The 15,561-nt window shown below is 39.9% G+C and overlaps 1 protein-coding gene across 1 annotated transcript in view; it reads right to left on the bottom strand.

Moving 5' to 3' along the window:
* The window catches only part of LOC122555638 (deleted in malignant brain tumors 1 protein-like), a 48,580-nt gene extending 43,424 nt beyond the window's left edge, over window positions 1–5,156 (bottom strand). The window contains exons 1-3 of the mRNA XM_043701636.1: window positions 5,084–5,156; window positions 2,140–2,210; window positions 739–925 (exon numbers count right to left, since the gene is read on the bottom strand). Coding sequence (XP_043557571.1) covers window positions 739–925; window positions 2,140–2,210; window positions 5,084–5,156 — 331 coding nt within the window. The remainder of the gene's footprint in view (window positions 1–738; window positions 926–2,139; window positions 2,211–5,083) is intronic.
* Window positions 5,157–15,561: the final 10,405 nt, after the last annotated feature.

The raw sequence follows: 15,561 nt of genomic DNA, 5'->3' as shown, positions 1-15,561 counted from the left end.
GGAAGCTTTTCAGAGAAAATGTGCGATTATACTTCAGAGTTTATCTGGATGTATGATTTGATGGAAATTTTCAAAATCATGAAGGCGCTGAATAGAATAGGTTGAAAGAAAGTTTTATCACTTATGAATAGATTGAGGATCAGACGTTCAGTTTCATCGTGTTTTGCAAAGGAAGCAAAATTGAAATAAGAAGCGACTTTTTTACACTGAGTATTAGTCTCTGAGTATTTATTGACCATCACTATTTGGTCTTGAGAAGATGTTGGTGGGCTGCTTTCTTGAAAGACTGCCATTTATTTGGTGTCGCTATAACTACAGCGCTGAAGGAAGGATTTACTCCGAGTTTTACCCACAGCAACAGTGAAGGTCAGATAGCCCAGGTTCAAGTCTTGATTGAGTATGACGCTGGAAAAAGCACAGCATGTCAGGCAGCATCCGAGGAGCGAGAGAGTTAACTTTTCCGTCAGGACTGAAGAAGGGTCCTGCCCTAATCGTCGACTCCTTTGCCCCTCAGATGCTGTGCTTTATTTTCCAGCGCTATGCTTTATCAACGCGGATTCTCCAGCATCTGCAGTCCTCACTTTCTCCCCGGGTCAAATCTGACTATTCCAGAGGAGTGCCGTAACATCCTTGGACATGCGGATTAAATATATCTGCACCTTAGGTACAGAATTGAAAGTTACACATAATTTATAACAACCCTTAAAGGCCCTTTTAGTGCAATGGTGGTGTCCATACCTCTGGAACCAGACAGCTCATGTTCAAGTCTCCGGCTGCTCGAGAACTGCGTAATAATATCGCTGAGCAGATTTGTTATAAAATATCTGTGAACAATATCCCGGGCTCCTGTGGTGCGATGGTAGTATGCCGACCTCTGAACTAGAAGGTTAAGTCCCACCTGCCTCAGAAGTAGTTCATAGCAGTTCTGAGCAGGTCAAAATTAGAGATTAATTATTAATAACGGCTAGTCAAAAGTATCTCTAAACAGAGTCCTTACTAACCAGTCAAATGAAACACACCTTCTGCCGTGTCGCGTGCGAAACAGCATTTAGCGACAGCCATTTCTTTCTGTCACCTAACCGGTTTATGTTTTAGATTGTTATAAATCTTTCTGCTACATCCGCCGATGTACACACTGAATAACGCTTCCATCATTGCAGCTGCTCGCAATTCCAGTTGCAAATTTTTGATCTCGCCGCTAACGGCGCTTTGATCTGCTCGGTGTTTGAACTGGTGTCTCGCTGTGGAAAGAGGAATCTCGAACGGCTCGTTGTGAGACTCGATGGAGGGGACGGCCAAGCTACCGTTATGTCAAGATATAAGTCAGATTTTCATATGTGACAACCCTGACATTTTAGATCACGGTGATTAATAGGAATGGTTCTACAAGAGGTACAATAACAACAATTGCATTCATGTCACAAAATGCCGAAAATTGTTTCGTGGAAGTGTAGTCAGGCAGAATTTGAGGCCAAGTAATTATTTCAGGACAAACCTTAGACAATAAGGTAGGTTATGGAAGATTGCTCTAAAAACGAAGGAGCGTTATGTTTGCAAAGTGGAACTTCTGAAATTGGATTACTCATGATGTCCTTCCCCAAAAGAGCATTTTTTAAAAATGGTGCTGGCTTTGTAAATAAGTGATTTTAGTATTGGGCTCAGATCAAAGGGATTTTGCAGCCCATTTTATATATTTTGTGGATTGAGAAGAATAATGTGGCGCAGTTCCGATATCGTCTGTTTCTTTTCCCATTTCAAAGTTTGAAACAACTGAGTTTATGCTTTGTTACAAGACTGGCATCAGTGTGCCTCTGCTAAACAAACCAGCCTGACTTCCCTTTCACTAACACTCGGGCAAGTCGAAGATCTGATGAAATTAGTTACAACTGGACAGAATGAAATCGCCTGTCAAGCCATCGTTATAATAGGACATGACCAGAGTATCAGTTCATTCGCTCGGGTGACGAATGAGTCCTGTTGGATCCGATATTTTTCCGGGGTTTTATTTCACAGAAAATGTAAAGACTATTGACACCGCCATCAGTCACCCCAGGGCAGACAGGAACCAACAATGAGTTGGTCAACATCAATCTGGCGCACCTTATGAAAGAGTTTCTTCCCAATTCATTGGACACATACCTGAGAAGTTAAATCATACATGCCTTCTGCCAGAAAAATGCATATTTTGCTGAAGGTGTGCCGCAGGAACTCTTGAGAAAGACGGAAGATGTCATTCCTGTGAAATTATATTTTTTTCTGTCGGGTATCTTAGGAGAGTTTGATAAACTGCTGAACAATTACGGTGTCGCATGAATTGAAACCATAAATTACACGCAACTGAAACGCTGAAATTGTTGATTCGAGTTGCTGGGATTTCCGTCTTGTTTAACACCTTGTTTCTGCAGGAGCACAACAAACGCCGAAAATTGTATACACCCTACGTGCCACTGTATTCCAATTTATCAGACTGAGAAACTTTGCCGTTTGTGGCAAGTGATGCGGATTAATGAAATTAAATCATATTTTCAAATATGGACATCAGAAACCCGCTGCAATCACACAAGATAAATAATTTCACGGACGTTGATCGATGCTATCCTCGGCAACTTGAAATATTAACTCAAACCTAAATCATAAAACTTGAGGGAATTCAAATTAACAGGGAATGATAATTTTTAAAGTTGGCATTTTGGTTAGGAATTTATTCAGTGTGTGAAGCAGCACATTTTAATCATTTAGCATCATTTAATTTAACATAAAATTATTTAATTTAACGTAACCTAATAAATTGCATTGAAACAAGTCATGTTATATAATGAGTAAATTTAGTTATATGTCCACCAGCTCACACACTAGAATATTCGCTCTCTGCAGCTTGTGTTTAAATACGACAAGGGTTGCCTTTAGTTCTACAGTAGAGGACAAGCTTCTGGAAACTTGTTTTCCATAATCAATACACAGAACAGGAAATGGAAAGGACACCTACTCAAAAAGTATTCATCAACAAATGGGAAATTACTTTCCTGTACTTCTGACTCTTTCTGCTCTTTGCGGAATAGGAATTTGTGAATGATCCCCAATAACATTGGGGAGCTACGTAAAATGATAAAAAGAATGATTAAAAAGAAGATCTTTTCACAAATAGCGAATGTCATCAAAGTAGTAAACCACTCCGAGATAAAGCACATCTCCAGATTTCAGGAAAGCGCGATTGCGATTTACTTACCCACCGGAACGCATAGAATCAGCAAAGACATCCCCAAGCACTGCATTTCCGCCAATGTATTATAGAGATAGGCAGGAGAACCTGATCAATGATCTGTGCAAACTGCACCCCAGTTCAGTGAGAAGATGCTAAGACTCTCAATAAGCAGCGATTTTATGTATTCAGCAGAAAGACGCTGTTAAATCCAGCGAAGTTTGTTTTCAGTAACGAAGACAACTGCAATCAACGAGCCAATGACCGATGTTATTACCAATTTAGGCAAACCTCAAGTTTAAAGCGTGAGAGGGGGAGGGGTTCTGTAACCTTGAAGTTGCCCGATAGGTTTCTGATTAGAATACAAATTTATCAGCTATGAGGCGGAGTTAATAATATTTAATGTCATTAACGCCTATTGAACGGTTCCTGTCTTTATATACAGTTACATGTGACAGAAAAGACAATGCCCCGCAGGTAAAGAATATATCGGGGAATGAGAGCAGCAGCCCAGAACTTCGTGCCCAGTGAGACAGAAAGAAAATTATAGCGGAGAGGATCCGTTTTAATCCATAATCCTGTAAAGTGCAATTTGGGCGGCAGGGCACAGTGGTTAGCGCTGCTGCCTCACAGCGCTAGAGACCTGGATTCAATTCCCTCCTCAGGCGACTGACTGTGTGGAGTTTGCACAGTCTGCGTGGGTTTCCTCCCACAGTCCAAAAATGTGCAGGTTAGGTGAATTGGCCATGCTAAATTGCCCGTAGTGTGAGTTGAAGGAGTAAATGTAGGGGAATAGGTCTGGGTGGGTTGCGGGTCGGTGTAGACTTGTTGGGCCGAAGGGCCTGTTTCCACACTGTAAGTAATCTAAAATCATGACATATTCTTTAGTTACAGATCGATAGAAAGAAAGAAAAATAGGTAGATAGTTAGCTAGCTAGATAGACAGATAAAGACAGACAGACCTGACTAGTCGAATTTCTGTGTCTCTCAGAATTTTCTCATATTGGAGAAAATAGTGTATTTGCCTGTTTCCACCTGTTTTGATCACGTTCTAACCTATCTTTAATTCCAGAGCCGGTCTGTCTCCCACTCTGTGCTGTCCACTTCCACCTGCCTCTCTTATTGAGTCATTGTACTTTCATTCGGCTATTTGTGTTTTGCTGGGCCACTGTTTCCTTCTGCAAGTGGTGTATTGACTAGTTGCATATGAAAGTAGTCATTTTGTCTAAATTAAATTCCATGGAGGCATGCCCAGTAATTTCGAATGAACAAAACACAGAAGGATATATTTTTTAAAATAGTATCCAGCTCATTCTTTTCGTGTGGAAATCGAAAGATACAGTTAATTCCATTCTCATACATTCTCTCGCCGCCTTGGATTTATTCGCTTTAAGGACTTAACACATTTGCTTTGACTAGTACCAGTGACTGGCATTTCAGATAAGCGATTCGGCATCACAAATAAATCTCTATAAAAACGTATTTCCACGTTTTGTATTTAATTCTTCGCAAATCTTCACTATTATGTCCCCATGGTGTTTTCTGTCACTGGAAAGATTTTAGCGCCAGGGCAGCGGGTTCGATCCCCCCTTCGGGTGACTGTCTGTGTGGAGATCGCACATTCTCCTCGTGCCTGCGTAGGTGTGCTCCGGTTTGCTCCCACCAATGAATTGGGCAGGCGAGGTGAATTGGCCATGCTAAATTGCCTATAGTGTTAGGTGCATTAGTGGGGTAATGAGTCTGGGGAGTGGGTTACTTTTCGGAGGATCGGTGTGGACTTGTTGGGCCGAAGGGCCTGTTTCTACACTGTCGGGAATCTAATCTGATGTATTCGACCAAACACAGCAATGACGCCTTATCAATTTCTCAGCACGATTATATCACCGAGAGCCGCCGCATTACTAAATTCCGACGCCCTTGGTACCATTCCAGCGGACTTCTTGTGTAAACTCGCCATAGCTTTCGCACTCTTTCAAACTTCGGTACCCACAATAAAATGGAATTATGCAGCTGAGGCGGAGCCAGTGTTCTAAGCTGCTGGAGCAGACATTCCTTGTTTTTTTCACTCCGTTTCTCCGTTTATGATGCCAACGGATCTCAAATGCCTCTCCCTATCTTCTCCTGTGCCAAAGATTTCTGCAATACCTCCGCAAGGTCTCCCGATGCTTGCGGTCACTTTGCAATTGCGCCACTTAGTTCAAATCGCCCCGCCGCATTCTTCCAACCACAATGTAACACATCGCACATTTCTGTAATAAAAGTAATGAGTTTCTGTCTCCACATTTTTCCCAGTCCTCCGATGTCTGATGAAGTCTATTGCTGTTCTCAATGATTTCCTGAATTGTTCTGTTCTTAGCAAATAGTTCAATCAAATTAATCAATGAAGATTTGCTTTTACTAAGGCTCAGCTGATTGTCGTTTTTTCGACTATAATATTCTGAAAGCTAAACATGATTGGTAGTTTCATCCTCCTGGCGTTTTGAGAACATATGCGGTCTTTTTGTGATCAGGCAGCATTCCCACATTGACATGTTGTGACCATTTCAACTTGTATCTTTCTAGGTAATCTAGAAAAACTAAAGATCCCGGTTTTACGTACGACACAGAATGGAGCGTTTGCATCTATTCACTCCTTACTGACTCCTCCCGGGGCAAATCATTGAGTTGTTGTTCTCCTTTCGATCCTTGTAGTCCAGTTTTTTTTCTTTCAAATCCCCAACTAATCATTTTCAAAATCTTTCTTTGCGTACCATCACCTTCAGGTTCAGTGAGATCGACGTAGAGACCGTAAGACGTAGCAGAAGTAGCAGGCCATTTAGCCCGTCCAGTCTGCATCCCTCTGTTGCAGTCAAATACTCTCTATGAAGACCAACATACCATTTGCCTTCTTCACCATCTGCTGCACCTGCATGTTTACTTTCAGCAACAGCTGGGTAAGAACACCAAGGTCTCATTTTGTCTCCCCATTCCCAATCTGTTGCCTTCAAAATAATAATTTGTCTGTTTAAGTTACATTAAGTGCATAACTTCACATTTGTGCACAATGTACTGCATCTGCCACATATTTGCCCAACTACCTAACTTGTCCACATCGCCCTGAATCTTATCCAAATTCTCTTCACAGGACACAGTCCAACTCAACCTGCGCCATCTGGAAAATTGGATATATGGCACGTGGTTTCCTCAAGTATGTCATTAATGCATATTGTGAACAAAGCCTGCAACTCGGAAAGTTTATTTTTACTTTTTTCCTGTCTGTCTGCCAATCAGTCCTCAATCCACTTCAGTACATGAGCACCAAACCTATTCAATTTAATTTTGCATGTTAATCTCTTATGTGCAAACTTGTCAAAAACCTTCTAAAAATCCAAGTAAACCACATTCATTGTCCCTCTCTTACACACTCTCCCAATTACATTGTCAAAAAGTGAATCATCTTACATTTCTATTTATTAAATTCTATGTACCTGCTAGTCAAACTATGCTAATTGTAATGTATAATATTTCATTCTTAAAATGCAGGTTTGGTAAAATTTCAAATTTTATCCTGTTTTGTAAGACTAAAGTCATTCTAATCAAGCAAAAAGCAACATTCATAACACTGATACTTATTCTATTGAGATGTTTAAAATATACATGTTAAAGCATTTTAAAAGTGTTTTCTTCTGATTTGTTAAAGGGTATCACTGGCAAAGCTAATGGTGTTCAACCACCTTATTTGTGGTGGAAGACAATGTGGTGAAACTGTTAGGAAATGGGTTTCCAGTGACAGTAGAAGAATGGAGATATATTTACAAGCTGGCATAGTTTGGAACATGGAGATAGGAGAACTTGAACCTACAGTCCTGTCTCCTAGGTGGTTAAACTCATGATAATATTGAGGCCTAATTTCTTTCCTTTTTCTACCAAAAATGAAAATTTTAGTTTTCACTATTATTTTATTTAGAGTTTTCAGTCTTCTTTGATGTTTCTATATACAACATACTTTTTTACAATCTTACTAGGCTAATTTTGCCATAGGCATATAGAATCATCGAGTCATAAAACACGGACTCAGACCCATTGATTCAACTCATCCATGCTGACCAAGTTTCCCAAACTAAAATAGTCCTACTTGCCTACATTAGGCCCATATCCCTCTAAACCTTTCCTACTCATGCACCTATCCAAATGCCTTTAAATGTTGTAACTGTACCTGCATCTACTAATTCATCTGGCAATTCATTTCACACATGAATTGCCCTCTGTGTGAAAAACTTACCCATCCAGTCTCTTTCAAACTGTCTCTCTCAACTTAAAAATATGGCATCTAATTTTGAACTTACCAACCCTAGGGAAAGATGTTTGCTTTTCATATAATCTATTCCATTATTGATTTTGCAAACATCTATATGGTCACCCCTCCACCTCCTATATTCCAGTGAAAAAAGTCCCAGTTTATACTAACAACTCAAATCCTCCTGCCTCGGTAATATCTTGGTAAATCATTCCTAAACCATCTCCAATTCAATAATATCCTTCCTATAGCAGTGTGTTCAGAACTATACACAGTACTCCAAAAGTTGCCTCACAAATGTCCTGTACAACCTTAACATGACATTCAAATCCTATACAAAATAGTCTGGGAAATGAAGGCCTTCTTAACCACCCTGTCTATATGTTTTGCAACTTTCAAAGAAGTAAGTAAATGAACCCCTAGGTCTCTCTGTTCGACAATTCTACCCAAAGCCATACCATTAACTTATGCATCCTACCCTTGTTTGCATACCAAAATGCAATACTGCACATTTATCCAAATTAAATTCCACCTGTCACTTGGCCCAAATGATTAAGATCCCTTTGTAATCTTAGGTAAACTTCTTCACTGTTGACGATATCACCAATTTTGTTGTCATCCACAAGCTGACTAACTTAGCATCTTAAATTGTCATCCAAATTATTTATATACATTACAGAAAAAAGTAACCCAACACTAATCCCTATGAAACACCACTGGTCTCAATCCTCCAGTCTGAGAAACAATACTCCACCATCACCCTCTGTCTTCTACCATCAAGCCAGTTTTGTATTCAATTATCAATCTCTCCCTGAATTCCCTGTGATCTAACTTTACTTATTAGACTACCATGCAGAACTTTGTCAAAGGCTTTAATAAAGTCCATGGAGAAAATGCCTACTGCTCTGCCCTCATCATTTTCTTTTGGTTATGTCCTCAAAAATCTTGATCAAGATCTCTCAGGCACAAAACCATGCTGACTATCCCTAATCAGTCCTTATGTGTATAAATGTATGTAAATCCTATTTCTCAGAAACCCCTTCAACAACTTAGTCATAACTGATGTCAAACTCAAAGGTCTATAGTTTGTAGGCTTCTCCTTACAGCCCTTCTTAAATAAAGGCGCAACTTTAGCCATCACCAGTCATCTCCAACTTTCTCAAGTTCCCAAGTTTCCATTTCTTTCTCCATAGTAAAAAAAACTGATTCCACACATAGACTTCCTTGTTGATCTTAAAGCAGTCCTATTCTCTCCCTAGTTGCTCTTTTGCTCTTAATGTACTTGTAAAATCTCTTTGGATTATCCTTAACTTTAACTGCTAAGCCTATTTCATATCTCCTTTTAGCCTTCCTAATGTCCATCTTAAGAATGCCATTACATGCCTTACATTCTTCAAACGATTCACTTAATCCTTATTATTTATACCTAATGTATGATTCCTTCTTATTCTTGACCAGAGCCTCAGTATCTTTATTCATCCATTGCTCCCTACTCTTATCAGCCTTACCTCTCACACTAAAAGGAACATAATGCCTCTGAACTCTTGTTATCTCAATTCGAAAGCCTCCCACTTGCCATTCATCTCTTTACTTGTGAATAGTCTACTCCAATCAAATCTTGGAAGTTCCTGTCTCATACCATAAAAAATTGCCTTACTCCAATTAAGAACTTGAACTTTTATACAAGGCCTATCTTTCTTTTTATTCTTTGTCATTTTAATCCCTATATCCTGAGTTGACTGAGTTTTGTTGCCATTTCTTGCCCTTGGTAAGAACCTCTAAACTCAACATAAGACAAAAAACTGAAAAACCATGAATGTTGAAAATGTGAAACAAAAATAAGAATGCTAGAAAATCTCAGCAGGCCTGACCTCATTTGTGGAGAGAATTCAGAGTTATTTTTTTCAGGTCAAGTGACCCTTCTTCAGAACTAATGGTAGGAAACAAAGGATAGGTTTTAGACCAAAGATGGTGGGGCAGGGTTGGCGGAGGGGGGGGGAGGGGGAGTGGCAAGGGGTGGGGAGGGATAAGTTCAGATGGGTGAGGAATACATAATAGGTAGAGATATGACCCAAAGAGAATGAAGAACAGTTGGACAGATAAAGGAGTGGATAAGCACCAGCTGGGGAGAATGACAATTGGCTAATGCTGACAATGGGTTCTGTGTGGTAGCAGCCCATACGATGACAAGGCCTGGTGTGTGGGGATGGGGGAAAACATAGGGAAAGGCATACAAAAACTAGAATTGTTGAAAAAAAATTAAGTCCAGAAGGCTATAGAGTTCCCAAATGGAAAATGGGGAATGGTTCTTCCTGATTGTGTTGTACTTTGCTAGAGCACTGTGAGAAACCTGGTTAGTGAACTCAATACAAGAACTGGCTTTCATGTGAAAGCCATTCAATGTTTGATGTAAATTTGCCTACTATGTTTCGATTTGCTCTTGAAATAATCCTCCTCTGTTTATATGTGCTTTTTATGTATGATGTTATCTTGCTTTTTATCCAACTCAGGAGAGTAGGAAAGAAATTAAACAAGGAATTAGAAGGGCTGAAAGGGGTCATGAAAAGTCATTAGCAAACAGGATTAAGGAGAATCCCAAGATTTTTAATACATATATAAAATGCGAGAGGGTAATCAGGGAAAGGATTGCACCATTCAAGGATAGAGGAGGGAATCTAAGTGAAGGGGCAGGTGAGATCCAAAATGGATACTTTGTGTCTATATTAACCAAAGAGAAGGAATTGGTGGAGGATGATCATAGGGAAAGAAGTGTAGAAGTTTGAAGCCAAGTGCTTTTAAAAAGGAAGAGGTGTTATGCGTCTTTAAAAGTATTAAGGTAGATAAGTTCTTGGGTCCTGGTGGGATCTCTCTCAGAATATTGAGGGAAGCAAAAGAACAAATTACTGGAGCATCGACAAACATCTCCAGTCCTCTTTGGCCATAGTTGAGATCCCACAGCATTGGAGAATATCCAATATTGTCCTTTTGTTTAAGAAGGGTAATGGGGTAATCCAGAAAATTACATTACTGTGAGCCTCACATCAGTGATAGGGAAATTACTGGAAAAGATTTGTAGGGACAAGATCTATATGCATTTAGAAGTAAATTGACTTATTAGCAATAGACAGCAAGGTTTTGTGTGGGGGAGATTGTGCTTCACTAATTTGTTCGAGTTTTTGGAGAAGGTGATGAATGTGATTGATGAGGGAAAAGTGGTTGCTGTTGACTCCATGGACTTCAGTAAAGCCAGTGACAAGGGCCCTCATGGCAGACTGGTACAGAAGGTGAAGTCACATGGCATCGGGGTGAGCTGGAAAAATGGATACAGAACTGGCTTAGTCATAGGAGAGAGATGCTCTTAGGAATGAAGAGTTGTGACTAGTGGTGTTCTACAGGGATCAGTGCTGTATGTGATCTACACAAATGATTTGGAAGAAAACATGGCTAATCTAATTAGTAAATTTGTGGATTATATAAAGGCTGGTGGAATTGAGTATAGTGAGGAGAATTGTCAGTGGATACAGCAGGATATAGATTTGTTGGAGGCGTGAGCAGAGAAATGGTAGATGGAGTTTAGTCTGGACAAATGTGAGGTGATACATTTTCGAAGATCAGGTACAGGTGAAAGTTAGACAGTGAATGGTAGAATGCTTAGGAGACTTGATATTCAGAGGGATCTGGGTGTACAGGTCCATAGATTACTGCAAGTGGCAGCACAGGTAGATAATGCAGTAAAAAGATCTATGGCATTTTGCCTTCATCGGATAGGGCATTAAGTATAAGGATAGGCAAATTATGCTGCATCTTTATAGAACTTTAATTAGGTCATACTTGTTATATTGTATACAGTTCTGGTCACCACACTACCAGCAAAATGTGGATGCTGTGGCAAGGGTACAGAAAGTGTTTACCAAGATATGGGGATTTTAGGTGGGTTTGTTTTCACTCGAATAGAGGCGATTGAGAAGCAAACTGATAGAAGTCTATAAGATTATGAATGGCATGGATAGAGTGGAAAGTATGAGGCTTTTTCCCAGGATGGAAGGTTCAATTACTTTGGGACACAGATTCAAGGTGTAGGGGGAGGAACAAGATTAAAAAAGATGTGCAAGGCAAACTTTTGACATAAAGAGTGGTGAGTGCCTTGAACACCCTGTCAGAGGAGGTGATGGAAGCAAACACACAAGCAGCATTCAAGAAGCACCTGGATGAAAAATGAGTAGGAAGGGAACAGAGAGATGGGGATTCTGTCAGTTTTAGTATGGAAGGGCAAAATGAGTCAGCTTTGGCTTAGAGGGCTGAAGGGCCTGAGCCTGTGCTGTATTGTTCTTTGTTTTAATTATGAGGAGCTAAGATCTTTGGTACCAAAACATGCTTCCAGTGAAATATGTTGTACAACTGAATTCCATTCCTCTGATTCTTGATCCAGCATCCAATGCTTCTTTGTTGAGCAAGGAACAAACTGATCAGGACAGTTGGAACAAAACAGAAATAGATATAAATGCTCCACAGTCTGGCAGCATCTGAGGAGAGAAAGCAGAGTCATCTGGGTTCTGAAGACTGCACTCGAAATGCCGACTCTACTTTCTCTCCACGAGTGCTTCCCGTCCTGGTAAGTTTTTCCAGCTCTTTCTGATTTTGTTACATGCTTCCAGTATTCACATGTTTTTGCTTTTTCATCAAGCAAGGTCTTCACTACACATTCCAGGAATTCTAATTCTTTGCACAGTTCCCATTTCTGTCTGAATTAGGATAATTGCATTTCTCACTTTTACCCTAAAATCTGTTTCTTACTACTTTAATTAAGCTAAACCACAATTTTGCTCCTTCGGTCTCTCTCTATTTGGGGATTATAGTGCAATATTAGTAGGTTAATAGCCTGTGTTTTGTTACTTGGTGCTAAACACCATAGTCTTTTCCTTCTCAACTACATGACTCCCCTCCTGATACAATTGTTTATTTTATTAATTTAGGGAACACAACTGCCAAATTCTGTTCTTCAAAATATTGTAGACAGGAAAATTAATCATATTTCTTTAATCAAGTTTCTGATATAGCCATTATGTAGTTATCTAATAGGTATTTATGTTGCATTGAACAATTTATCAAACAAATTTGTGGATTGATTTACATTCACTGTAATCCTTTCTAGATTGGTTCACACTAAACTCCTTTAGAATGCCAAAATGACGCGTGAAAAAAATCTCAAAAGCAAAAAAAAAATTGCTGGAGAAACTCAGCATCTCTGGCAGGACCTGTGCAGAGAAAGCAGTTAACATTTCGAGTCCTGTGACTTCTTCAGAACAGTTGAGTTCCGAAGAATGGTCACTGGACTAGAAACGTTAACTTTGTTTACTCTCCACTGCTAGACCTGCTGATTTTCTCCAGCAATTTCTGTTTTTGCTCCAATAATTTGTCTCCTACTTCTGGACAATCCCATTGTAATGTTATTTGTCTCTTTAAAGATACCTTGCATCTTTTTTCTCTCTTCAATTTTATATCGGTACCTGAACGACTGTTAAATTTGGTTAAAATCCTCCCATTCAAACAGCACTTCAATATATTTGCTGTTAAGATCTGACTGGAGCATCTTAAATAGAGCTCTCTCGCTTCAGCAATTGACTTGGTGCCTCAGGACCATCCCACACTTGAGCAGCCGTGTGTCAACCTGTTTTATTTGATTTTATTTACGCTTGTTTCGATATGGAGTTGGGAGCCATCTGGCGAATTCAACTTCTGAAGTTCTGTATCTTTACAGCTTCAATCTTTTCATTTCTATATGATACTTAGTCTCATGTGGGCAGTTGCTTTGGAATTTACTTCATCTTATCAATCATAAGCAGCGCACCATAGAGCTACATGTTTGAGGAATCCCCAGGCTGTCCCCTCTGGATAATTTTCCTCATGGCAATGTTCCTCATAGAAGATAGTAGTATACTGGTAATGCAGAGGCCCAGGAAAGTCAACAATAATTGTTTAAAAAATTCTGATTCCATGGCCGGTTTCCATACTGTAGGGAATCTAATCTAAACATGTTTTTCAGGAAAAATGAAATCAGCTGTCCTGATCTCTTCTGTCAGTTTGTTACACCCGGCACAGATGATGGTGTTTGACATTTAACTGGCCTTTGGAGTCCTTACCATCCACTTCAAGAAGAAACAAGGATAGGCAATAAATGATGTATTCGTCAATGACGACACCATGTCATTAAAGAACAGTTTCAAAATAAACTGCATTGTTACACTTTATTCTCCCCTCAGCGCCGTGAATGTGTTCCAAGCTGCATTCTGGTAGGGTTTCCCAGTCTCCTTGATATTCAGGCAGCAATAGAGTCCTGCAATCTTATTCAGTTCCAACATCATGAAGGACCGTGCAATTAAGGCTCTTCCGAAATCCCAAACTCAGAAAGCCTGAGGTTTAATTTGAGCAAGTGGTGACACCACACATTTTCTCTAAGTCAACAACGGGTTCTGGAGATTTTATAACACACAAATGTGGCAGGGATCAGATCTGAGCTTTAATTTAATGCATCTATAATTACCTATCAGGTTACTAAATTACTGCAATTATGTAAGTGTTTAAAATTTCGGTTTTACTCTCAATTCTTTTCTCAAAGTTGTAGTTATTAACCCAGCTGTGAGCTTGGAAATTCCCACTTGTTTATGAGTAGCGTTACCGACCTTGACTTGATCACTTGAACTGTTTGTCAAACTGTTGCCACCAGCAACTGCTTATCTGAATATCTATAGCTGCAACTGGTGCACAATCAGTCACTGAGATCTTTCTGAAGGAATGCTTGCACCATCAATGCAAGTTCTCGTGAGCAAAATCAGGCTGCAGAGCAGTGGGTTGACATATAGCATCAAATGTTATCTGATTTAGGCCAGATATTTCAAAAACAGTACACTTTTTAAAAAGTGAACTTATCAGTTCCTCAGCCATTCGCAAGTAGTCTCAGACTTTACCAATTGAAACATTATCTAAGCCTGTCTCCTATCCTGTATCAAATGATGATTCTGTTTACACATAACTTTCCAAGGATATAGGGCATGTATTAAAAGATCCAAAGTTGCATCAGATCATTTTCAAAACAATTGACAAGGAGAATTAGGAAGGGACACTTAGGTTTGAATTAAACCACAGTGAAGCTGGTCCAGACAGCTTTTTCAGTCCTGACGATTGCAACTATTAGTGTATGGTCATGTTTGATAGTGAGGGAGACAATCAGAGGGAATACTTACTTGATCTCATCCTCACCAATCAACCTGTTCAACATGCATCTGTCCTTAACAGCATTACTGGGATTGACCACAGCACACCCCTGTAAAGATAAGGCTAAGGTCAGTATTTGCTGATCCTTTGTGATGTTGTAAATATTCTCCACCACATTGAGTTGCTCCAGCACCATGTTAAAAGAAAAGATTTTGAACAAATCTAGTGATTTAAATCTCGGCACCCATGAGGAGCATCAGCAGCAGCAGAGTTGTATTCAACCATAATTTGTTATCAAAAAGCTCAGCACAGCCCTCACTTGATCATGCTGGTTTAATGAAAAGTTCATAGAGTCATAGATGTACAGCATGGAAACAGACCCACATTGCGTTGCTCCAGCACCATGTTAAAAGAAAAGATTTTGAACAAATCTAGTGATTTAAATCTCGGCACCCATGAGGAGCATCAGCAGCAGCAGAGTTGTATTCAACCATAATTTGTTATCAAAAAGCTCAGCACAGCCCTCACTTGATCATGCTGGTTTAATGAAAAGTTCATAGAGTCATAGATGTACAGCATGGAAACAGACCCTTTGGTCCAACCTGTCCATGCCGACCAGATATCCCAACCCAAACTTGTCCCACCTGCCAGCACCCGGCCCATATCCCTCCAAACCCTTCCTATTCATATACCCATCCAAATGCCTCTTAAATGTTGCAATTGTACCAGCCTCCATCACATCCTCTGGCAGCTCATGCCATACACGTACCACCCTCTGCATGAAAATGTTGCCTCTTAGATCTCTTTTATATCTTTCCCCTCTCACCCTAAACCTATGCCCTCTAGTTCTGGACTCCCTGACCCCAGGGAAAAG

The sequence above is a fragment of the Chiloscyllium plagiosum genome, chromosome 13 (assembly GCF_004010195.1).
Source record: "Chiloscyllium plagiosum isolate BGI_BamShark_2017 chromosome 13, ASM401019v2, whole genome shotgun sequence".
NCBI lineage: Eukaryota > Metazoa > Chordata > Chondrichthyes > Orectolobiformes > Hemiscylliidae > Chiloscyllium > Chiloscyllium plagiosum.
This window is presented reverse-complemented; position numbering and strand designations above follow the sequence as displayed.